At 35.4% G+C, this 25,330-nt stretch overlaps 1 protein-coding gene across 1 annotated transcript in view; it reads left to right on the top strand.

The window, feature by feature from the left end:
- Nucleotides 1-9,545, top strand: part of TBC1D32 (TBC1 domain family member 32) — a 227,788-nt gene extending 218,243 nt beyond the window's left edge. The window contains exon 35 of the mRNA XM_038000966.2: nt 8,175-9,545. Coding sequence (XP_037856894.2) covers nt 8,175-8,294 — 120 coding nt within the window. The 3' untranslated portion in view covers nt 8,295-9,545. The remainder of the gene's footprint in view (nt 1-8,174) is intronic.
- The last annotated feature ends 15,785 nt before the right edge of the window (nt 9,546-25,330 follow it).

Below are 25,330 nucleotides of genomic sequence, written 5' to 3'. Positions count from 1 at the left end.
ATAATGTAAATAAATAAATGGGAAACATGAATAAACTTTGTTTTATTCACATCGAATAACAAACATTACTAAATTCATTAAGTGCTTACCGCTTATTTTTCTTCCTATCAAAAGCATCATCTTTAAATTTGATTAATATTGATTTACAGTTTCATCTCTCTTTTGACTATTTGAGGGAAAAATTATAATAGAGTTTGCAAATGGTAACTTCTTTAAATGTGTCCCAAACCATTCTCCATTGTGTTTTCAGCATAATGCTATCAGTTTAAAACTAAAGGATTTTAAATGGGGAGAGGAGATTATGACCTAAGCCTCTGTTAAATTACTAAAATTTGAATAGTGTTGGTTTAAATCCATACTAAGAACATGTAGGCAAGGAATTAATTTTAGCATGTGTCCTAGAACTAACCTTACTTTTTACCCTTGTTGTTTTCATTTATCTGAGAGATTAGGAAAAATGCTTTTTTGACTGATAGCATGACTTGACTTCTGTTGTTTTATTTTCAGTGGATAGGTGTCAAAATTCACTGTTCTCTTTTAATGGGCACTCATTTTTCTTGTGAGATAAACTCTGGTATAGTGTATTTAAATATGTATTTACATATCCCTTTAACTACTCCATTTGGCCCTAAAATGGTCTTTTGTCTGCAAAGTATATAAATATATGTACAGCATTTTTCATTTATTCATATAATAACCAATAATGAAGTATTGATTAATGATCTGATTTTATTTTGCCTACCCTAAAAACATCCCCTGTCAAAAATACACACATTATTTAAGAATTCCTCATTCAACTGAAGCTATAGAGATGGAACCTTGGAAATTATGTTTTACACTTTCTTACTCAAAATCTCAGATTTGTGCAAAGGGAGAAAAGACTTATCAATAATTCTTTATATAGGCCAGGCACAATGGCTCACACCTGTAATCCCAGCATCTTGGGAGGTCAAGGCGAGTGGATAGCTTGAACCCAGTGGTTTGAGACCAGCCTGCGCAACATGGCAAAACCCCATCTCTACCCCCAAAAAAAGTACAAAAATTATCCGGGTGTGGTGGCACGCACCTGTAGTCCCAGCTACTGAGGAGGCTGAGGTGGGAGGATCAATTGAGCCCAGGAGGTCGAGGCTGCAGTGAGCCATGATCATACCACTGCACTCCAGCTTGGGATACAGAACAAGACCCTGTCTCAAAAAAAAAAAAAAAAAAATTCCCCATGTAACTGCATACCACAGCCATAATAATAATTTTGTATAGATTATTTAATCACATTATCCCCTTGCTCTACATATTTAATAATGATTGCTTCCAGGAAGAATGAAGATAAAGTAGAACAAGATACTTTTACTTTTTATTGTATATATTTATGTGGGCTTTATTTTATATTTGAGGAATGAGCTCATACTTCTTTTATCATAAAACTATTTTTAAGAAGAAATTGAATAAGTATATAAAAATAAATAGATCGAACATCTGACTGTTATAAATGGGTTCAAATAATCAGACCTAATTGAATTCATTTTCAAAATATTAAAAACCACAAATATGTTATGCTTTCAGTCATTATCAGTTATCTTGAGAAACTGAAGATATGCAATTCTTTTCCTGATTTAAATTTCATGTATTGAGATAAAATGACATGATAAAAGCATTGTTTTAGAAATAAAAAGCTGTGTGCAATATTCAGTATCAAGAAAATATCAGTCCATTTGTAGTCACTTTGGTTTAGGCTCAAGATTTTAAATCAGGTAATTGAGAGTATAGACTCATTGCCTACATTTCTTACAGCTCACTGAAGAGCTCTTCGTGATTCCAAATCAATATATGAAAAAGATAAGTTAGAATTTCTTGGATCAGAAGGTGGTGTGAACAGTAATAGGCAGAACAGGTTTATGGGGGAAAGAAAAACTTACTTTTCCTCTTCAGATTAAACCACTGAAATACTAGATTAGATGAGCGCCATGGGTATGAGTTGATATCAACAAAACATTGTCTGATTGTTTCACAGTATCCTTGTAGACACAACTAGAATGTGGACTGGATATTAGAGCAGTTAAGTGCATCATTTTCATGCTGTGGTGATTAATGGATTAGTACCGAGCTAGAAGGCAGCCTCTGAAGATATGCTGAAGAAAGAGCTCAGTCCTTGGGCCCAGAATTCTGAACATTTTTATCTGTGACAGATGATGGTTCAGAAAGTCCGTAGATACTGTAATTCCAAGGAGAAAAACATTCAACAAAGTAAATATTCTGTAATATTCCAGCAAGCTGGAAAGTCTTAAGTTCATTCTTCCTTCATTCTTTCAACTTATCTGTAGCTTGCACGCACACACACATACAAGCAGGTTTAGTGACAGTTTAGTTTAATAGTAGTTCATATGTGGATCTCCTAGTGTTTTAGTGAGCTGTCTTGTATTCCTCTCTAACATGCTAATAAGCTGTCAGCAATCTTGGCTTTAGTTTGTGAATTCAACCTGGGGACAAACTTCACTGAAATACCAGCCTAGAAAAAGTTGCCTTTGTGTGAAAATCAGGTTGTGAAGGCTCAAACTACTTAATTAAAATGCTTCAACTAAATCCTGCATATTATGATGAAATCAATTTATAATTATGAAAAAATCAGATTAATTTCAACCCAATCAGTAAATTGTCAAGAGGGATTTTTTGTTGGTGCTATTGCAGCTGCTATTACCAGAGAATGTTGACAGGGTGAGAAATGAAGATCAGACTGAGAACATCTGATTGAATACTAAGCTTTTGTAAGATAAAAGTGTACATAATATTAAAAACATCTAAGCAAATATTTTAAAGGTATTTAGTACAGTGTCAACTGTGTTTTGCAGATGTTTTCTGCATTGTCCTTATATTAGTTGATTCTATCTGGTTTCACATTCTAACTTTGTCACTCACTGTGTGAGCTCGGGTATGTTGCTTAGACTTTTATGCTTATTTCTTCATCACATAGGGTTGTGGAAGAATTAAATGAGATGATATTTGTAAAATACTTTTAGACCATTATCTGGAACGTAGTAAGTACTTAAAAAAACTTAGCTGTTATTAAGTTTCTACATCTTTCTACTAGATTCTTTTTATTTCTTTGTTAAAGAAGAACATATGTAGAGAATACAAGCAAAGGAAACAGGATTTTCTGAGCGCATAGCTACACTTTGGTGTACTTTTGCTCCCATTTTTCTCCAGCTCCCGAGACTTCTTAAGATGTCATATAATAGTAATACCTGTCAATGACATTACCTTCACACCTTGGTCAGAAATATCCTCTTATACTGTTCTGATCAGGACCTATTCTCTCATTAACCTGGTCAAGACTAAGTCAGGTCTCTGGTACAATCACGTATTTCCAAGTACCCTTCAGCTGAGTTTAAATCTTCAAGAACTACATACTCTGTCCTGAATCTGTAAGAACTTCATATTCTATCCAGAATTACAAGCACTATATAAACTCCCTGATCCTAAGGATCACTTAGGGTACTTATGAAAGTTAATGTATTTAGACTCCTTCCCAGACCTGTTAATTCAGAATTTATTTGGCTGAGGCATGAGTTGTCAGATTGTAGTAGAAAATCTCAAGTAGCTTGAAAACCTTTAGAATACATAAAACTGTGACCTTTGGAGCTTGTTAATAAATCAGAATCCAGAATGCCAATGCCAAGGATTCAAAAATTTTAGGGACTGCATCCAGGAGTTTCTAATTTTACTGAACACCCCAGAAGGAACCTACTGGAAGAAACATTGCTTACCAGTTGTTTATGTTTCTACCCCTTTGATCAAGAAGATTTTATACACACACACACACACACACACACACATACATATATATACACACATACATAATAGGTAAGACACGACACACAAAAAGATTATCTCTAGTAAGGGTAAAGAGTAGAACTATATTCATAAATCCTTCTCTCAAGAGCTTTCTATATGAGATTTGACATTAATGCATATCTTCAACTTTTGTTAAGTGTATGTTAAGTTCTATACTTTTTGTGGTAATTTTTTATTCTATATGCCTGATAATGTTATTAATAAAAGTCAACTCTTCCAGTTTAACCCACTCGAAGTAACTTACTTTGCCCTTTTTTCTCCATAAAGAGCTATTATATTTTTAAAATCATCATTTTGCAAGGGCATTAATAATTAAATATTTAGGAAAGAATATATCAGAGAACATCTAAACTTGGTCCTTAATTCATAAACCAGGGTATGCCGTGTTAGCACACTTGATCTTTTTATGCTTTTTATCTGTTTACTACTACAAAAGACCTTATCTTCAATTCAGATTTTAAGCTCACATGGCTTGCACTAGTTCTAAAAAAAAATTCTGCTAAAAATTAGTATCTTCAGTATTATTGCAAGCATCAAGTAATGCAAATAACTTTTGAAAGTATTGGTATAGCTTTCTTTCCAAAATAGGCACATTTTTGAAGTTGCAAGAAAAGCCAGTAACATCCTAATATTTTAGATAAATGGTTCCCTTATATTCATGGCAAGGGGTTGAGGAGCAGAGACTGGAGTCAGTAATCCTTGATAGGCCCACCCAGGCCTAACATCATATGTCTGTAGTGTGATCAAGAAAATGTAGCCAAGCCATTTCAAAGACCATCAGTAATAAAAATGTGTTCTCATTATTTATAACCACTATGAATATCTTGAATGCTTATTGTATGCCACACACTAGTCGAAGGACTTTACAGGTGTTGCTCATTCACTCATGGACTTATTCAACTATTTATTGTTCAACAGCTGTGAGCCAAATACTGTTTTTGTCACAGGGCAGGATGTCTCTGCCCACATTGAACTTAAATTCTCCTGGAAGTCTAATAAATGAACAAAAACATAATATCTTAAGTATTATAGACCTTATTGTATAAGGATACAATAAAGAAATCAAACATGGTGGAGGAGTCTAAGGTACCAGTCAGATAAAGATGCCAGGTAAGACCACCTTTGATGGAGTAAACAGACACCTAAATGAAGCAAAAGAAAAAGTCGTGCAAAGACTTCCTAGGCAAAAGCCTGCTTAAATAGGAATAAAGGCAAGTGCAAGATCTCAGAGGTCAGAATGAACTGGCTCACTTACAGAGTGTCAAGAAGACCACTGTGGCCAGAGCAAGGTGAAGAAATAAGAAAGGTAAGAGATGAGACAAGGACCAAATCATATAAGGTACTCTAATCTATGGTAAGAAGTTCAGATTTCAGAATATTTAATCCAGAGAGCAATCGTATGATATTATTGTCCACATTTAACACATGAAAAAATGAGGCTTAGAGTCAATAAACTTACCCAAGTTCATACATCTAGTAACTAACATAGGAGAATTCAAACCCTTTCATTTGGTCTGAATCCAAATCCAGTGTTCCTTTACCAGTCTGATATTTTAATAAATATCCTAGATTCAGTGGTCCCAAATCAAATGCTCTCAATAGTTAAAAGAAAACAGACGAATGCATATTTGAAATTTGAAACTGGACTTCTATACACAAAGGAGAGAGGGATACTACATATATACTATATTATATAATATTGAATACATCCAACATTGTGGTTTAGAATGGGAATTTTTAATACTTTTGGATGATTCAGCATTTGAAACTCAGAATTAATGAAGGCAGCAAATTATTAAAAATAAAGCAGTTGAATAGCATTAGATACAACAAATGAAATGCAATAAGCTCAAAATGAACTTCCTAACTAAAACTTAAATCACTCTAGTAGTAATCTATTAAAAAAATTTCTGGAGCAAATACTACACTGTTAATATAAAGCAGAATAGTGTATTACCTTATGTAATTAATGTGTCTGCTACTTAAAAAATCGGGGCATTCATATTTTTATGTAGAGTTTGATATACTTTGGTCTATAAATGAAATGATAGTGAAGGAGTATTCTGAGGAAATAGTCTGTTATAACTTGAATGATAAGCTGGCAGTCTAAATGGTCCTATTACAAGTAAAAGTTATCCACTAAAAGGGCCATTAGAGAACATTTAGGATGAGATGAAAAAATGTTCTACTTTGAAGACAAAATGTAAAATGTAGATATTTTGGAATTTTATTCAGAGCTAAAATTGCCTACAAATTTTCATTAATGAACTATATCATTTGAAAACACTCCTTTTTAAATGTGAATTAAATTTTTTCTCTTATGAAATAAGATGTTAATAGCCTTATGTGTCATTTTTATGGGTATCTCTTTGGTGTAGTTATCAGTGCATTTACAATTAATGTTTAAAATGGAAACCATGATTTCAAAAAATGCATTCTGAGAAAAAAATATATTTAAATTGAGTTATAACTATGGCTGTCCCTAGGTGGTTTTTATTAAAGTGAAACAATAATTAAAAGATCTTGAATAGATATTGCTTATTTTTTGCCCAGAAATGAGTTGTTAGAGATTTGTTCAAGTGCTGTCATCTCCTATTATAATTCATATTTAATGCACAATAAGTATTCCTTTGAAAATAATGAATATGTCCTGAAACAGTTCTTCTGCCATTGGATCTTTGAATCTTTAGTCTCTGGTTAAAATAACACATTACTGTAATTCCTCCCCATCTTAGGTATAGTTTTAGTGAAGAGGTAAAGCCACGTCACACATAATTTGAATGAAATGAATGGATAAATTCATAATTGTCCCACGACTATAACAATAACTGTTTAAAATGAGTTATTGAACAGTAGGGTTGTTCTTACTCTGATCCTGTTTTTCCCCAAAGAAAAAAGTGAAATATTTTTGATAGGACAGGAATTTACAAAGACCCAGTATTTCTGCTATTCCTAAGATTAAAATATTCCCTTTGGCTCAGTTACTTATACATAAAATCAGAGACATGATACACACCTCAGTTGTCAACATTTTAGGACAGGGCTGTTCTCACTCATCTTCATGTCTTCAGTGCTAATCAAGAACCTTACGTATAATAAAAGAATGAATGAGTGAAGAAGTGAAAGAAGGATTGAAATAATTTCACAATTAAGATTAGAGCTCAGATACTTATGTTGGAAGTCATTTGTTCTACCCTTAATGGTATTAAGTATATAACAACACCGTTTCATTTCTTCAGCTATAATGTCAGCCTTGTAGATCAGTCGTTAGTTTTTTAGAATGTTCCGACTAACCTTTCCCTCAAACTATGTAGATTTTTGGTGATGATGGCAAAATAAGGATAAAGTTACGTCAAGTTATATGCAAGCTGTGAATGATTACTGCCCGTAAGTGACAAGTGGTATCTGAAGCCTTTAAAAACATCTGTTCTCATTGAGATTGTGTAATGTTTTCCTATTTCTGTATTGAGGTTTCTTCTCTATAAACTGCCTCTAACACCCTATCTGGTATATGATATGCATTGTCTTTTATTCTTTGGGGTTGCTTTTTTCTTTTCTTTTTTTTTTTTATAGTAATTCTTGCCTTTAAACTATAAACTCCTGAAAGGCATGAATTTTCCAAAGTTTTTGTAACCTCCAAAACTTCTAACGTTGTAAATATTAATTACACTGAATCAAAGATGACTTTTCTTCTGCATATTTTGTTTTGCCTTGAGTGTAGGTACTGCGTAAATAGTATTTGGAGGTACTAAAAGGAATGGTCGTAAAATTCCCTAAAAAACTCTAAAATGTTAAATGGGTGTTCTTACTGTTTATTTTTGAGTGCCTCGTTTGGAACACTAACCATTAAATTCCAAATTAGTATAGATGTGCATAGTACCAACATTAGTAATTGCAGATTCTTGGAGGTTTTATGGACAGTAGCTTATACAACAGATTTCTTGCACTATTATGATATCCTTTGGTAGATAAGCTTCAGGGTCTTTAATAATTACAAGTCTGAACAATCATTGTATAACATACTATTTTTAAAATTAGGAAGATTTCCTTATCTGCCTTTTTTTTTTTTTTTTTTTTTTTTTTTTGGTAGCTGTAAATCATTTTTGGTTTTGAAAATAGAAAACCTTATTTGAGGGGGGCATATAGTTTCTTCCTGTCATATATATACACAGCTCACTAAATAAAAAGCAATTACACATTTACTGGCAACATAAACAGCCCACCCCCATCTATAGCTGAAAATAAATGGTATATCAGTTATTTAAAATTCATTAACTTGGAATTGTGAGTCTTACCCAAGTAAATTTTCCCTTTATAATTTTTGGCAGGAAGAAGCACTGCATGGGTTTCGAGTGAGTGAGTATTTTGAATACATGGAAATTTTGGAACAAAACTACCGAACAGTGCTGCTGAGAGACATGCGGAACATTAGACTGCAGAGCACATAGATCATGAGACACACAGTTTAAATTTATGTTTTATTTATTTTTTAAAGGCAACAGGGGGGCTTGTTTTCTGTGTCTGTAACAACAGATACTTTGTGAATATACATATTGTAAATACTGAGAGGTTTTGAATATAATGATATATTTAAGTAGGTATGAGCTCAATTTGTGAATTCATTTTTGTAAGTTTGTTGTTTTGTAAGGTTATTATAGAATCAGATCTAGCTTACTTACAGTTCTTATTCATATTTAAGAGTCAGTCCTGGCCATGCGCGGTGGCTCATGCCTGTAATCCCATCATTTTGGGAGTACGAAGTGGGCAGATCACAAGGTCAAGAGATCGAGACCATCCTGGCCAACATGGTGAAACCTCATCTCTGCTAAAAATACAAAAATTAGCTGGGTGTGGTGGTGTCCCTGTAGTCCCAGAGGCTCAGGAGGCTGAGGCAGGAGAATCGCTTGAACCTGGGAGGCAGAGGTTGCAGTGAGCCAAGATCATGCCACTGTATTCCAGCCTGGTGACAGAGTGAGACTCCATCTCAAAAAAATAAAAAAGGCCAACCTACATCTCCTTCTTGATTCAGATGATTAAAATATTTTTTCCAGTGAGTTTGGAAGGGAGAAGTAATAGTGTAAATAATATTTTGACTAGCTGCAGAAAGCCCATAAGACAAGGAAAAGACAGTATTTCTTGCATTCTTTATGTCTGTACATATAAACAGACAAAACCACAACTGCTGCTTTTATATGTTTAAAGAACAATGATATTATTTATCATGGCAAGTGGTGGAAAGACTGTTGTCCTTTTACATAATTGTTTTTTAGGAGTTGCTTTTGATACCTATATCAATTTATAATTCTTTGTTTGAAATGAAGTCTTTACATGGTTCATTGAAGAGACAGATTGGTTATTTCATACTGATAAGCTTTCTACTCTTATTTGTTATGCATTTTCCTTAGTGATAGCTTTTACTTGTACTGAACCTGAAAATATAAAGGAGAATACATTTGTAAATTATTTTAAATGGCCAACACTGTGATTTGTTTTATTTAAATAGAAGTCTCTGTACCAGTAAGATTAATACAGTATGTGAATGTCTATTTTTTATATCATAACTCACAATGAATATATGAAAGATAATACATGAATATATTACATTATTCATTTTTAGACATGTTTATTTCAAGAAGTTTTTCTAATTGTAGATGTTGTTTTTTATTCTTTCCTTGTATCTAAATATAAATCAACCATTAAAATCGTTCTAACTTTAACCTTGCTTTTTTTTTTTCCTTTTCAACTAAAAGTGGATCATTCACAAACTAAGTTTTTCATTCAGCATGATCAAATAACTGGTACTATACAGTTTTCAATTTAGTAATATTTAGGCCGTTGCAATATCAGCCTTCCAAAATCAAGTTTTATGCTGTAAATGCCAACAATAGCTTCTCAGTAATAGTGTTCCTAAAGGGCATTGTGAAGTTGAGAAAAGTAATTTGAGCAAGTTAATTTGACATATTGCACACTTTTACTTTGGCCAATGTGAGTTAAAAGAGAGTCATAGATGACTCAGAATACCAAGCTTTGTCTGCTTTCAAACTTAATTTTGAAAAGCTGTTCCATGGAAGCTGTCATACATGTTTATGGTTCCATTTCTTCCCATTCTTTCCCTGGGTTATTGTTATGGGTCCTAAGAATCGTGCAGCTTTATTTCTTTTTATAATTGCATACACAGTAGTTGAAAATACAAATGGAGAAGAATGAACTGTAATTTAATTTTATAATGTCCATTGGTGATTTTCACTGGAAACTGAGGTAAGATCTAGATTCTAACAATTGCATTTTGGAAAAAAAAAAATAACTTCAGCTAGAGCTAGAAGGCTTTCATATTCATTTGACATTTAAGTGTCTTATGAACAATGACCTAGCAGTTTGTTTGGTGAAAGAAAATTTAAAATATAATAGGTTGTGTAGCTATCATTATGAGTTATTTTTATGCTTATTTTTAGAGTACCCGTTAGAACAGTCATACCCTGTCATGCCCCTTGGTTTTATTTTTAATTATTTAAAATGTAAATCCTTAGACTTTATTTCTAATTTGTGGAGGGGTAACTCATACATTTTATAGGATTCAATTACAATAAAATATACATTATGGTATAATGTAAAAAGGTTTATGAAAAAATTAAAATATAAAAATATTCGAATATCTGCTTTCAAGATTTCATATTTGTAGTTCTATCTCCTCATAATACTCTCCTAAAGTATCTCTGGAGGTAAAATAAGCCTCAGAAATTCATCTGAACTTTCAAACAAGGTTCTACATAAATTTGCCATTAGTAAATAATGATGCGCTCTCGTTTGAATTTCCAATTTTCAGATATTAAATTTTGTTTATTCATTAAGCAGATATGTTTTAAGGGTTACACATATAATGAAATATTTTAAATGTTCAAGATAGCACAATAAATGATATACAGCATCTCAAAGAGTTCACAGTCAGCATGGGGAGATGAATTTTAAAACCATGAAAAAGTAGTGATAAAGATGACAAAAGAGAATTGACCTCCGGATGTGATGACCTTGATAAGAGTAGTTCTGACTAAGTAAGTGCGGGCAAAAGTTTGATTGGATTGGGTTTAAATGATGCTGAGAGGAGAGATTTTAGAAACTGCTCTTCCTAGGAATATTGCTGTAATGGCTGAAATAGGAATGGCAGCTAATGCAGACTGGGACCAAAAGATGCTTTTTGTTTGTTTGTTTTTGTGCATGTGTTTTGTTTTTGAAATGCAAAATGGAAACATATTTTTATTTGGATGGAAATGATGCAGTAGAGAAGGAAAAATTGATAGTAGAGAGGAAGAGCTGGAGTAAATGTCATGAATAGATGTAAGGGGAATAGGATTTAGTAAATAAGTAGTGGAATTAGCCTTTGTTAGGAGCATGGACACTGCATTTAAAGTAACAGAAGAGGAAACAATAAATGGGCACAGATATAGGGTAGGTATTTGTGGAAATCTTTTTTTTTCTCAGTGATGTAGGAAACAAGGTCATCTACTAAAAATTAGAATAGTAAAAACTTTGGTAGTTTTCAGGAGATGAGAGTATGTGAAATAATTGTCAAAGAGTGAATGGAATAGGAAAATAAGTGTTGTTATGATTTACTGGTCATGAGATGAGTTAGCAAAGTTTTATGTTTTTCTCCAGCTACCTTACACTGTGCATGGGTTGGCAAGGAGTAAGTGGTGAGTTGGGTTTAACTAGGGTTTTGCTTTAGCCAAGAGAATACACTAAGCAAGGAAGGGCACAAGGGAGTTGATATTATATGCAAGTTTTTATAATATTGTGACTGTGGTATTTAAGCTGGATCAAAAGGGAAGTGGAGACAAGAAGGTGGATATGTATGATACAGTGAAAAGTTGATAGGATCAAATTAATTGTCGATTCTTATGTATTGAAAGATTATTTGATTTGGAATCCTCCAGAGAGGAAGGTGAAATGATTAGACCTAACAGTTGTTAAGTAAAATGCTTAAAATTGAGATTTTAGAAGGGGTTGACCATGAGAATGAACAACTAGAGGAAAGAAGAGAGATGAGATTATGTGAATAAAGGAAGTCAAGGAGCTGAGGTTTTGGTTTTGGAAGAATTATCTTTTTGGATACTGGAGTTACCAAAATTGTGACAAGGAATTATTTTGAATAGCTTGAAAATGAGCCAAAAACTAACATCTTCAAGGGTTGGTCTAGAAAGAAAAAAATGACAAGAGGACATCTGAGATGCAAAAATAGATGGAAACAGGGCTGGGCGTGGTGGCTCACGCCTATTATCCCTGCACTTTGGGAGGCCGAGGCGGGCAGATCACGAGGTCAGGAGATCGAGACCATCCTGGCTAACACGGTGAAACCCTGTCTCCACTAAAAATACAAAAAAATTAACCGGGCGCAGTGGTGGGTGCCTGTAGTCCCAGCTACTCGGGAGGCTGAGGCAGGATAATGGCGTGAACCCGGGAGGCGGAGCTTGCAGTGAGCCGAGATTGCGCCACTGCACTCCAGCCTCGGGGACAGAGTGAGACTCTGCCTCAAAAAACAAAACAAAACAAAACAAAAGGTGGAAACCAAAGGCAATGGTACATAATCATTATTTTAAAGTAGTATCTAATTTGGTAATAAAACATATGTAATTTATTTGAGGCCTTTGATTAGTCTGGCACTTCTTACACATAAAGTATAAGTCACAAAAGAAAAAATTGTTACATTTCATGCACTTCTTTAAAATAAAAAAGCCCTCAAAATATACTCTCAAATAAATGAAAAATGCTGTAAGAGAATAGATTTGCAGAACATACTAGTAAAAAACCTTGTGTCCAGAATATATGAAATTTCTAACCTCTCAACAGTAAGAGAATGAACAAACGACAAAATAGAAAATATCTGGACACTTCACCAAAGAAAATATACACAATTGGCAAGCACACAAAAAGATACTTATTACCATTAGTTTTAGAGAAATGCAAATTAAATCCACAAGGAGATAACCACTACACACTCACTAAAATGTCTAAAACTAAAATGCATACAAAACAAAAACCTAATTTAAACAACTAGCAAGAGGTGGAGCAATTGGAATACATGGTCTCTTATAGGAACAGGAAATACAATAGCCATTTTGGAAGCTGAGTTTTTCGTTTTTTGGGGGGGGGGAGTATGGGGGGTTTGTTTTGTTTTTGTTTTTGTTTTTGAGTTAAACACTTAACTTAGTATATGACTCAGAGAGGACTCGGTAATAACCCCTCTAGGTATTTACTCAGAAGAAAATATGTCTCCATACAAAGATTTAAATGTGATTAATAATTACAGCTTTATTCATAGTAGCCCAAACTGGAAACCAACCTGTTCTCTCAACTGAAACTTTTGATTTTATCATTTTTACATATTGTCAGATTTGATTTATAAAAATTTTGTTCAGAATTTTTGTATCTATGTTCATGAAGGATTTTTTTAAAAGTTTAAAAAATCTTTTAACTGTACAAGTACAGGTTTGTTACATAGGTAAACTTGTGTCATGGGAGCGTGTACAGATTATTTCATCATCCAGGTATTAAGCCTGGTACCCATTAGTTATTTTTCCTAATCCCCTTCCTCCTCCTACACTCCCACCCTCCAAAAGGCCCCAGTGTGTGTTGTTCCTCTCTGTGCCCATGTGTTCTCATCATGAAGGATATTTATCTGTAGTTTTCTTTTTTTGGTTTTGGTAGCAGGATGATGCTGGCTTTATAAAATGTCTTTTGAAGTGCCCTTTCATCTATTTTGTGTAAGAGTTTGTGTATAAAATGGTATTTTTTTCTAAATGTTTGATGGAATTCCCCAGTGAAACCTTTGTGATAAGCTTAACTAAAAATTCAATTTATGTCATAGCTATCTATCTAATTCAAATGATTTCTTCTTAAGAGAGTTTTGGTAGTTTGTTTCATTTAAGGGATTTCTCCATGTCTTCTAAATTGTCAAATTATTGACATCATGTTATTCATAATAGTTCCTTATCCTTTTTAATACCTATAATTTGTGTTGATGTCACTGGTCTCATTCTTGATATTTGTAATTTGTATGTTCCTTTTTTTTTCTTGATCAGTTTAGCTAGAAGTTTATGAATTTTATAATTTTTTTTTTTTTTTTTTGAGACGGAGTCTTGCTCTGTCACCCAATCTGGAGGGCAGTGACGCAGTCTCAGCTCACTGCAAGCTCCACCTCCCAGATTCACGCCATTCACCTGCTTCAGCCTCTCGAGTAGCTGGGACTACAGGCTCCTGCCACCACGCCCGGCTAACGTTTTTGTATTTTTAGGAGAGATGGGATTTCACCGTGTTGGCCAGGATGGTCTCAATCTCCTGACCTCGTGATCCACCCGCCTCAGCCTCCCATAGTGCTGGGATTACATATTAATGTTTTCAAAGAACCAACTTTTAGTTGCATCAATTTTATCTTGTATTTTGATCTCTGTTTTATTGATTTTCATTCTGATCTTTATTATTTCCTTTATTCTACTTTCAGTTTCATTTACTCTTTTTCTATTTTCTTAAGGTTATTCATTTGAGAACCTTCTTTTTTCCTAGTATAGGTATTTAGTACTAAAATTTCTCTGTAACTACTGCTTTAGTTACACCTACAAATTTTAATGTTATTTTTTCATTTAGTTAAAAACGCTTACTAATTTACCTTTGTTATTTTCTCTGAACCATGAGTTATTTAGAATTCTGTGGTTTAGTTTCCAAATAATTTGGAATTTTCCAGGTAAGCTTCTGTTATTTATTTCTAGTAGGATATCATTGTGGTTGGAACATTTTTTATATTATTTTAATCGTTTTAAATTTGCTTAAACTTGCTTTATGTTTTATGTTTCAGAATATTATCTGTCTTGGAAAATGTTTCATGTGCACTTAACCTGATTGTATAGTATATTTTTTCATTAGGTGTTTCATAAATCTCAATTAGATTAAATTGGTTTATATTATTGTTTAAGTTGTATCTTTCCCAATATTTCTGGCTACTTGTTTTATCAATTATCATGAAACCAATGTTGAAATTAACCTTATGGATTTGTCTGTTTCTCCTTTCAGTTCTATCAGCTTTTGCTTCTTGTATTTGAAGCTCAATAATTAGGCATACAACCTTTTATGATTGTGACATCTTGATGAATTGACTGTTTTATCCTTAGGAAATGATTGCCTTTGTTCCTAGTGATATCTTTGCTCTGAAGTCTACTTCGTTTGATATTAGTATAACCACTCCAAGTTTTTGGTTTTGTTGTTGGGGGTTTTTATTGTTGTTGTTTGTTTTTGTCTTTTTTGTTGTTGTTATTAGGATTTGCATGGTCTTTTTCATTGATTTACAAAATATTCTTTTAATCCCTAAGTATCTTTATATTTAAAGTTGTTTTATTGTAGCCAGTAGAGAATTGGGTCTAACTACCTCTTCCTTTCCCAATCTGGCATATCATGCCTTTTAATTGGAGTGTTTAGACCATTTACATTTCACGTAATTATTGATGTGCTGGAGTTTACATTTACATTTATCTTTCCATTTGTATTTTTCCTATTTTTGTTCTTTTTAGTTATCACAGTCAAGTAATATCACACCACTTCAAGTTTAGTAAAGGAATCTTGCAACTATGAAATTCCAAATCGTTGCTGGTACTCTAATCCATAGGATTCTTTTCCTCCTTTACAGTTATATAAGGTTTCTTAACCCTCAATTGGTAAATACTATATAGCCATATACAGTATTCTTATTTTTTTGAATTGCTTTTTAGCTATTATTGTGATTGAATCCCAGCATTATTATTCAACATATGTATCATTAGTAAACATTTTTTCTTTGGGAATATTATATATCAAAATTAAGTATAAGCAGTTTAAGGAAAGAGGCAAAATCATTTAATTCATATTCCCTAGAAATTCTGTTTTAGTGCTAGGCATAAAGCAGAATATCAGACTGTTTACTGAATGAAATGTCTTAGTTGTTTTGAATTATGTAGATACAGCTGTAACAGAGATTGAAACATTAGACAAGATTTTCCCCTCCGCTCCCTTAAGGAGGAAATTACGTGTGTTCTTGGTACTAATGTGTGTTCTGTGGATTGTATTTTTATTAAAAATAATAAAAGTTTACTACATTTTATTTAGCAAATGTAACTAAAATAGGTATGTGTAAGATTTTCTTTCTGTGGAAATGTGTGTATATGAGCATGTGTATATTATTGCACATGAGTATTTTTTTTTTTTTTTTTTTGAGACGGAGTCTCGCTCTGTCGCCCAGGCTGGAGTGCAGTGGCCGGATCTCAGCTCACTGCAAGCTCCGCCTCCTGGGTTTACGCCATTCTCCTGCCTCAGCCTCCCGAGTAGCTGGGACTACAGGTGCCCTCCAACTCACTCGGCTAGTTTTTTATATTTTTTAGTAGAGACGGGGTTTCACCGTGTTAGCCAGGATGGTCTCGATCTCCTGACCTCGTGATCCACCCGTCTCGGCCTCCCAAAGTTTTGGGATTACAGGCTTGAGCCACCGCGCCCAGCCACATGAGTATTATTTTGACCATAACATGCATCTGATAGAGTTGAGTGAACTATCCTGATAGCCTAATCATGATTTGGATATCAGACTATAGCTTTTTTAAATACAGCAACAAGAGCAAATGTGCACCTATCTTGAACTTACAAAAACTGACAGGGATTAATTTGGTGTTTGAATCTACATAGTCTTTCTTCCTAGAAACCAAGACCCAGGCAGACCTCATATGTCCCAAATAATGTAGTTGTGAAGGCAGAAAACATGAAAGTCTGTTGTGTCAAGATCTCTTCTATCACAATGATGTTGAATATTCCTAAATTTGTTCTTGCTAAAGCTAGCCTAATCATTCCATTATTACATATGATAGTTTGCACACAGGTTGACAAACTACAGCCTGCTAGTCAAATCCAGCCCACTGCCTGTTTTTGTAAATAAAGGTTTTATTTGGAACATAATGCCAATTTGCTTTCCATGGCTGCTTTCATACTACAGTGGCAGAGTTTTGAGAGAGACTGCATGATTTGTAAAGCCTAAAATACTTATTATCTGGCCATTTACAGGAAGTTTGCCAACATCTGCTTTAGAATCCTAATTACATATATAAATCCAAATCCACTTTAGGTAGAATCAGCTTTTTAGAGGTACAGGGGAAGAGGTGACCCAAGGTCATACAGAGGGGAAATATGCAGTAGGTTGATAGAGAGCCTGGGGGACCAGGCTATCTGGATTTGAGTCCCATCTCTGCCTTCAGCAAGTTATTTCCTCTGTGCCTCAATTTACTTGTTGGTAAAATGAGCATAAAAGTATACCTGCCTCATTGGCTTATGATGAATGCCTATGTTTATGACAACTTCTTTAAGTACTCTATCAATTATAGCTATTATAATTAAATAGTATTATAGCTATTACAAATTATATCTATTTTTGATTTTATGAGGAACCTTCAAACTATTCTACATTGTGGTTGTACTAATTTACTTTCCGCCATCACAAGAGTACAAGGGTTCCCTTTTCTCCACATCCTTACCAGCCTATTTATTGCCTGTCTTTTAGATAAAAGCCATTTTAACTGGGGTGAGATGATATCTCATTGTAGTTTTGATTTGCATTTCTTTGATGATCAGTGATATGGAGCACCTTTTCACACACCTGTTGGACCTTTGTATGCCTTGTTTTCAGAAATGTCTATTCAGATATTTTGCGCATTTTTAAATTGGATTGTCACTCTTTGTCCTATTGAGTTGTATGAGTTCCTTACATATTCTGTTTATTAATCCCTTGTCAGACAGTTAGTTTGCAGATGTTTTCTCCCATTATGTAGGTTGTCTCTTCACTTTGTTATTTCCTTTGCTGTGCAGAAGCTTTTTAATTGGATGTGATCTGATTTGTCCATTTTTCCATTGGTTGTCTGTGCTTGTGAGATATTACTCAATAAATTTTTGCCCACTCCAGTGTCCTAGAGAGTTTACCCAATGTTTTATTTTAGTAGTTTCATAGTTGGAAGTCTTTAAGTCTTTAATCTATTTTGACTTGGTTTTTGTATATGGTGAGAGATGGGGTCTAATTTCATCCTTCTGCACATGGATATCTGGTTTTCTCAGCACCATTTATGGAAGAGATTGTCTTTTCCCCAATGTGTGTTCTTGGCACCCTTGTTGAAAATGAGTTCACTGTAGGTGTGTGGATTTGTTTATGGGTTCTCTATCTGTTCCATTGGTATATGTGTCTGTTTTTATGCCAGTACCATGCTGTTTTTGGTTACTATAGCTCTGTAGTAAAATTTGACATCAAGTAATTTGATTCCTCCAGTTTCATTCTTATTGCTCAGGATAGCTTTGGCTATTCTTGATCTTTTTGGGTCCATACAAATTTTACAATTTTTTTCTCTATTTCTGTGAAGAATGTCATTGGTATTTTGATAGACATTGCATTTAATCTGTAGATTGCCTTGGGTAGTATGGACATTTATAACAATATTGATTCTTCAAATCCATGTACATGGAATATCTTACCAAGTTTTGTGTCTTCTTCAGTTTCTTTCATCAATGTTTTATAGTTTTCATTCTAGATATTTTTTACTTCTTTGGTTAAGTGTACTCTTAGGTATTTTATTTTATTTTTAACTATCGTAAATGAGATTACTCTCTTGATTTCATTTTCAGATTGTTCTCTATTGGCATATAGAAATGCTACTGATTTTCATATGCAGAGTTTTGTATGCTGCAACTTTAATTAATTTGTTTATAAGTTCTAATAGTTTTTGATGAAGTCTTTAGGTTTTCACCAGAAGGTGAAGGAGGAGCAAACACACATCTTACATGGCAGCAGGCAAGAGAGCATGTGCAGGAGAACTTGCATTTATAAAACCATCAGATCTCATGAGATTTATTCACTACTATAATAACAGCATGGGAAAAACCCACCCCCATGATTCAATTACCTTCCACCGAGTCCCTCCCACAATATGTGGGATTATGGGAGCTACAACTCAAAATGAGATTTGGGTGGGGACACAGCCAAACCATATCATTCCACCCTGGCCCCTCCCAAATCTCGTGTACTCACATTTCAAAACACAATCATGCCTTCCAAACAGTCTTCTAAAGTCTTAACTCATTCCCAGAGTCTTAACTCATTAACCCAAAAGTCCAAGTTCCAAGTCTGTCTGAGACAAAGCAAGTCCCTTCTGCCTATGAGCCTGTAAAATTAAAAGCAATTTAGTTACTTCTTAGATACAATGGAGATACAAGTATTAGGTAAATACAATGGGAGAAATTGGCCAAAATGAAAGGGCTACAGGCCCCATGTAAGTCCAGAATCCAGTGAAACAGTCAAATCTTAAAGCTCCAAAATGATCTTCTTTGATTCCATGTCTCATATCCAGGTCACATTGATGTAAGAGGTGGGTTCACATGGCCTGGGACAGCTCCACCCCTCTGGCTTTGCAGGGTACAGCCCCGCTCCTGGCTGCTTTAACCGGCCGGCATTGAATATCTGTCTGTGGCTTTTCCAGGTGCATGGTGCAAGCTGTCAGTAGATCCTACTATTCTGGGGTCTGGAGGGCAGTGACCCTCTTTGCACAGCTCCATTAGGCAGTGTCCCAGTGGAGACCCCGTATGGGGGCACCCACCCCACATTTCCCTTGGCTTTGCCCTAGCAGAAATTCTCCATGAGGGCTTTGCCCCTGTAGCATACCTCTGCCTGGACATCCAGGTGTTTTCATACATCCTCTGAAATCTATGCAGAGGTTCCTAAACTTCAATTTTTGAGTTCTGTATTCCGACAGGCTCAACATCATGTGGAAGCTGCCAAGGCTTGGGGCTTGTGCCCTCTGAAGCCATGGCCTGAGATGTGTCTTGACCCCTTTTAGCTGTGGTTAGAGTGGCTGAGATGCTGATTACCAAGTCCCAAGGCTGCACACAGTAGGGGGGACCTGGACTCAGTCCTGGAAACCATTTTTCCCTCCTAGGCCTCCAGGCCTGTAATGGGAGGGACTGCTGTGAAGGTCTCTGACATGCCTTGGAGACATTTTCCTCATTTTCTTGGTGATTAACATTCTGCTCCTTGTTACTTATGCAAATTTCTGCAGCTAGCTTGAATTCTCCCCAGAAAACGGGTTTTTCTTTTCTACTGCATCATCAGCCTGCAAAATTTTCAAAGTTTTATACTCTGCTTCCTCTTGAATGCTTTGCCACTTAGAAATTTCTTCTGCCAGGTACCCTAAATCATCTCTCTCAAGTTCAAAGTTCCACAGATCTCTAGAGCAGAAGCAAAATGCTGCCAGTCTCTTTGCTAAAGTGTAACAAGAATCACCTTTGCTCCAGTTCCCAAGTTCCTCACCTCCATCTGAAACCATTTTGGCCTAGACTTTTTGACCAAAACCATTCCACAAGTCTCTAGGAAACTCCAAACTTTCCCACATCTTCTTTTATTCTTCTGAGCCCTCCAAGTCTCTAGGAAGTTCCAAACTTTCCTACTTTTTCCTGTCGTCTTCTGAGCCCTCCATATGATTCCAACCTCTGCTTGTTACCCAGTTCCAAAATTGCTTCCACATTTTTGGGTATCTTTTCAGTAGTGCCCTACTCCCAGTCCCAATTTATTCTATTAGTGTATTTTCAAACTGCTATGATGAAATACCAGAGACTGTGTAAGTTACAAATAAAATGAGGTTTAATGGGCTCACAGTTCCACATGGCTGGGGAGGCCTCACAATAATGGCAGAAGGTGAAGGAGAAGCAAAGGCATGTCTTACATGACAGCAAGCAAGCAACAGAGCATGTGTGGAGAACTCCCCTTTATAAAGCCATCAGATCTCATGAGACCTATTCACTATTATGAGAACAGCATGGGAAAAACCCACCCCTGTGCTTCAATTACCTCCCAACAGGTCCCTCCCACCACAACTGGGATTTATGGGAGCTACAATTTAAGATGAGATTTGGGTGGGGACACTGTCAAATCATATCAAGCATCAACTGAAATGAAAGGCTATTGTTTTCTCTAGATTTATCGATGTAGACCAAGTCAATATATAATGGATTAGCAATGTAGTTTTGAATGATTTTCTATTTTCCAGTGATAAGTAAAACAAATGTTTGATTTTATATGACATAAAATTTTACTAACATGTTCTTTGTAGCAAAATTGACTTACCTACTTTTTTGCATAATATAAAGGGAAAAAGTTATCACTTAAGTAGGTGACAACGTACTTATCTGGTGAGTTTAAACAGGGTCAGGGGAATTAGCCTTACATAAACCCTGAATTTTCAATGCGAGCAATATTTTAGCCTTTAAAATCAGTTAACTTCTTTGGCATGTTTCCCACCCTATATTCTACCGTTGGCAATAGCCCACCATGAAATGCTAAGTGCCATGGAAGTAATTGGGCTGTCATGTTTGCTAATAGAGTGCATTTGAGATACAGTGGGGGGACACAGTTATTAAAATGCTGGCTGTTTAAGTTTGATCATCTTGGCAAGATTTAAGCATTGATGTACTATCAGAATGTGTGTTAGCTGTTCTTTCTTTAATAACACGTTCATATTTAGCCCTGTCCTGAAATGCCAAAGTTCATCTTTTTTTTATAAAAGCATCTTTAAGTCCTTTTTCTTACAACATTTAACATAATCAACTGCAGTTTTAATTGAAATACTCAGATAATGAAAACGCTTTTTTGGTCAAATTATCTTCATCACTGTCTAAATTTTTATTTCAATTTTCCTCAGAGTATTATTATTATTATTATTATTATTTTGCTATGGGATCTCACTGCACCCAGGTGCTTACTAACATGATTTTTTTTTTTTTTTTGAGGGGATCTCACTCTGTCTCCCAGGCTGGAGTATAGTGGCATGGTCACAGCTCACTGCAGCCTTGACTACCCAGGCTCCAGCAATCCTCCTGCCTCAACCTCCTGAGCAGTTGGGATCACAGGCGCCTGCCACAACACCTGGCTAGTTATTTTTCTATTATTTGTAGAAATGGTATCTTTCTCTGTTTCCCAGACTGGTCTTGAACTCTTGGGCTCAAGGAATCCTTCCACCTCAGCCTCCCAAAGTGCTGGGATTACAGGCATGAGCCTCTGCACTCAGACGTGAAATAATTTTGAGTTGAAAAAGTTCTTGATCAAAATAATTGATGGGTATGGTAAAGACTGACTAATCTTCAACTATCAGTTTACTTTTCCTAGGCAAAGAATATTGCAGGGCCTCTAATCAGTTTAACCACTGTAAAGTGAGCAGTCCAAAGCATAAAGACCAGGGCTGGCTTCTCTATGAGCTCTCTTCCCTCCTTCCTTGGTGACTTTGGAACCTTAGATCCCTGAATTCGTGAAGAGCAAAGCCTCTTATCAACCTGCGTTGTATTATGACCTGAGGAAGAAATAAATCCTACATAAAATGTTTGAAATCATATTATTTCATCTAAGCATTAATACCCTGTCACCATCTTTGAGTTTCCCCATGTTTGCCCCCTTTTCTGAATAGTTTTTGATATGCCTAGCTAGTAGTCATGTTCCTAATTCAGTGTCTTACTAGATTTCATGTGAGAGTTAAAATGTGCATGAATGAGGCAAAGCTATCTAGAACAAATTAAACTTAAAAATTTCATTAATATTTGTGCCCATTAGCAAACAGTTTTGGACATGGTAGATACTATTTGACTCGCAGTTATATATAGTATCAAGGAAGCTTTGTTTCTGTAGATGAAGGCTGACACATTTAAAGATTGCCATTAGGGTATCAGTCTCATCAATTAACTCAAATTTGATGACAGTTATGTATTTTGAATACATATGTATTTTTTTTTAATTTTTTTATTTTTTCATTTATTTTTCATTATTATTATACTTTAAGTTCTAGGGTACATGTGCATAACGTGCAGGTTTGTTACATATGTATACTTGTGCCATGTTGGTGTGTTGCACCCATCAACTCGTCAGCACCCATCAACTCGTCATTTACATCAGGTATAACTCCCAATGCAATCCCTCCCCCCTCCCCCCTCCCCATGATAGGCCCCGATGTGTGATGTCCCCCTTCCCGAGTCCAAGTGATCCCATTGTTCAGTTCCCACCTATGAGTGAGAACATGCGGTGTTTGGTTTTCTGTTCTTGTGATAGTTTGCTAAGAATGATGGTCTCCAGCCGCATCCATGTCCCTACAAAGGACACAAACTCATCCTTTTTTATAGTTGCGTAGTATTCCATGGTGTATATGTGCCACATTTTCTTGATCCAGTCTGTCACTGATGGACATTTGGGTTGATTCCAAGTCTTTGCTATTGTGAATAGTGCCGCAATAAACATACGTGTGCATGTGTCTTTATAGGAGCATGATTTATAATCCTTTGGGTATATACCCAGTAATGGGATGGCTGGGTCATATGGTACATCTAGTTCTAGATCCTTGAGGAATTGCCACACTGTTTTCCACAACGGTTGAACTAGTTTACAGTCCCACCAACAGTGTAAAAGTGTTCCTATTTCTCCACATCCTCTCCAGCACCTGTTGTTTCCTGATTTTTGAATGATTGCCATTCTAACTCGTGTGAGATGGTGTCTCATTATGGTTTTGATTTGCATTTCTCTGATGGCCAGTGATGATGAGCATTTTTTCATGTATCTGTTGGCTGTATGCATGTCTTCTTTTGAGAAATGTCTGTTCATATCCTTTGCCCACTTTTTGATGGGGTTGTTTGTTTTTTTCTTGTAAATTTGATTGAGTTCTTTGTAGGTTCTGGATATTAGCCCTTTGTCAGATGAGTAGATTGCAAAATTTTTCTCCCATTCTGTAGGTTGCCTGTTCACTCTGATGGTAGTTTCTTTTGCTGTGCAGAAGCCCTTTAGTTTAATTAGATCCCATTTGTCAATTTTGGCTTTTGTTGCCATTGCTTTTGGTGTTTTAGACATGAAGTCTTTGCCCATGCCTATGTCCTGAATGGTACTACCTAGGTTTTCCTCTAGGGTTTTTATGGTATTAGGTCTAACATTTAAGTCTCTAATCCATCTTGAATTAATTTTCGTATAAGGAGTAAGGAAAGGATCCAGTTTCAGCTTTCTACTTATGGCTAGCCAATTTTCCCAGCACCATTTATTAAATAGGGAATCCTTTCCCCATTTCTTGTTTCTCTCAGGTTTGTCAAAGATCAGATGGCTGTAAATGTGTGGTATTATTTCTGAGGACTCTGTTCTGTTCCATTGGTCTATATCTCTGTTTTGGTACCAGTACCATGCTGTTTTGGTTACTGTAGCCTTGTAGTATAGTTTGAAGTCAGGTAGCGTGATGCCTCCAGCTTTGTTCTTTTGACTTAGGATTGTCTTGGAGATGCGGGCTCTTTTTTGGTTCCATATGAACTTTAAAGCAGTTTTTTTCCAATTCTGTGAAGAAACTCATTGGTAGCTTGATGGGGATGGCATTGAATCTATAAATAACCTTGGGCAGTATGGCCATTTTCACGATATTGATTCTTCCTATCCATGAGCATGGTATGTTCTTCCATTTGTTTATGTCCTCTTTTATTTCACTGAGCAGTGGTTTGTAGTTCTCCTTGAAGAGGTCCTTTACATCCCTTGTAAGTTGGATTCCTAGGTATTTTATTCTCTTTGAAGCAATTGTGAATGGAAGTTCATTCCTGATTTGGCTCTCTGTTTGTCTGTTACTGGTGTATAAGAATGCTTGTGATTTTTGCACATTAATTTTGTATCCTGAGACTTTGCTGAAGTTGCTTATCAGCTTAAGGAGATTTTGGGCTGAGACAATGGGGTTTTCTAAATATACAATCATGTCATCTGCAAACAGGGACAGTTTGACTTCTTCTTTTCCTAACTGAATCCCCTTGATTTCTTTCTCTTGCCTGATTGCCCTAGCCAGAACTTCCAACACTGTGTTGAATAGGAGTGGTGAGAGAGGGCATCCCTGTCTTGTGCCAGTTTTCAAAGGGAATTTTTCCAGTTTTTGCCCATTCAGTATGATATTGGCTGTGGGTTTGTCATAAATAGCTCTTATGATTTTGAGGTACGTTCCATCAATACCGAATTTATTGAGCGTTTTTAGCCTGAAGGGCTGTTGAATTTTGTCAAACGCCTTTTCTGCATCTATTGAGATAATGATGTGGTTCTTGTCTTTGGTTCTGTTTATATGCTGGATTATGTTTATTGATTTGCGAATGTTGAACCAGCCTTGCATCCCAGGGATGAAGCCCACTTGATCATCGTGGATAAGCTTTTTGATGTGCTGCTGAATCCGGTTTGCCAGTATTTTATTGAGGATTTTTGCATCGATGTTCATCAGGGATATTGGTCTAAAATTCTCTTTTTTTGTAGTGTCTCTGCCAGGCTTTGGTATCAGGATGATGTTGGCCTCATAAAATGAGTAAGGGAGGATTCCCTCTTTTTCTATTGATTGGAATAGTTTCAGAAGGAATGGTACTAGCTCCTCCTTGTACCTCTGGGAGAATTCAGCTGTGAATCCATCTGGTC

Source organism: Chlorocebus sabaeus, chromosome 13 (genome assembly GCF_047675955.1).
Source record: "Chlorocebus sabaeus isolate Y175 chromosome 13, mChlSab1.0.hap1, whole genome shotgun sequence".
NCBI lineage: Eukaryota > Metazoa > Chordata > Mammalia > Primates > Cercopithecidae > Chlorocebus > Chlorocebus sabaeus.
Note: the sequence above shows the minus strand (reverse complement) of the source record. Positions and strands in the feature narration are given on the sequence as shown.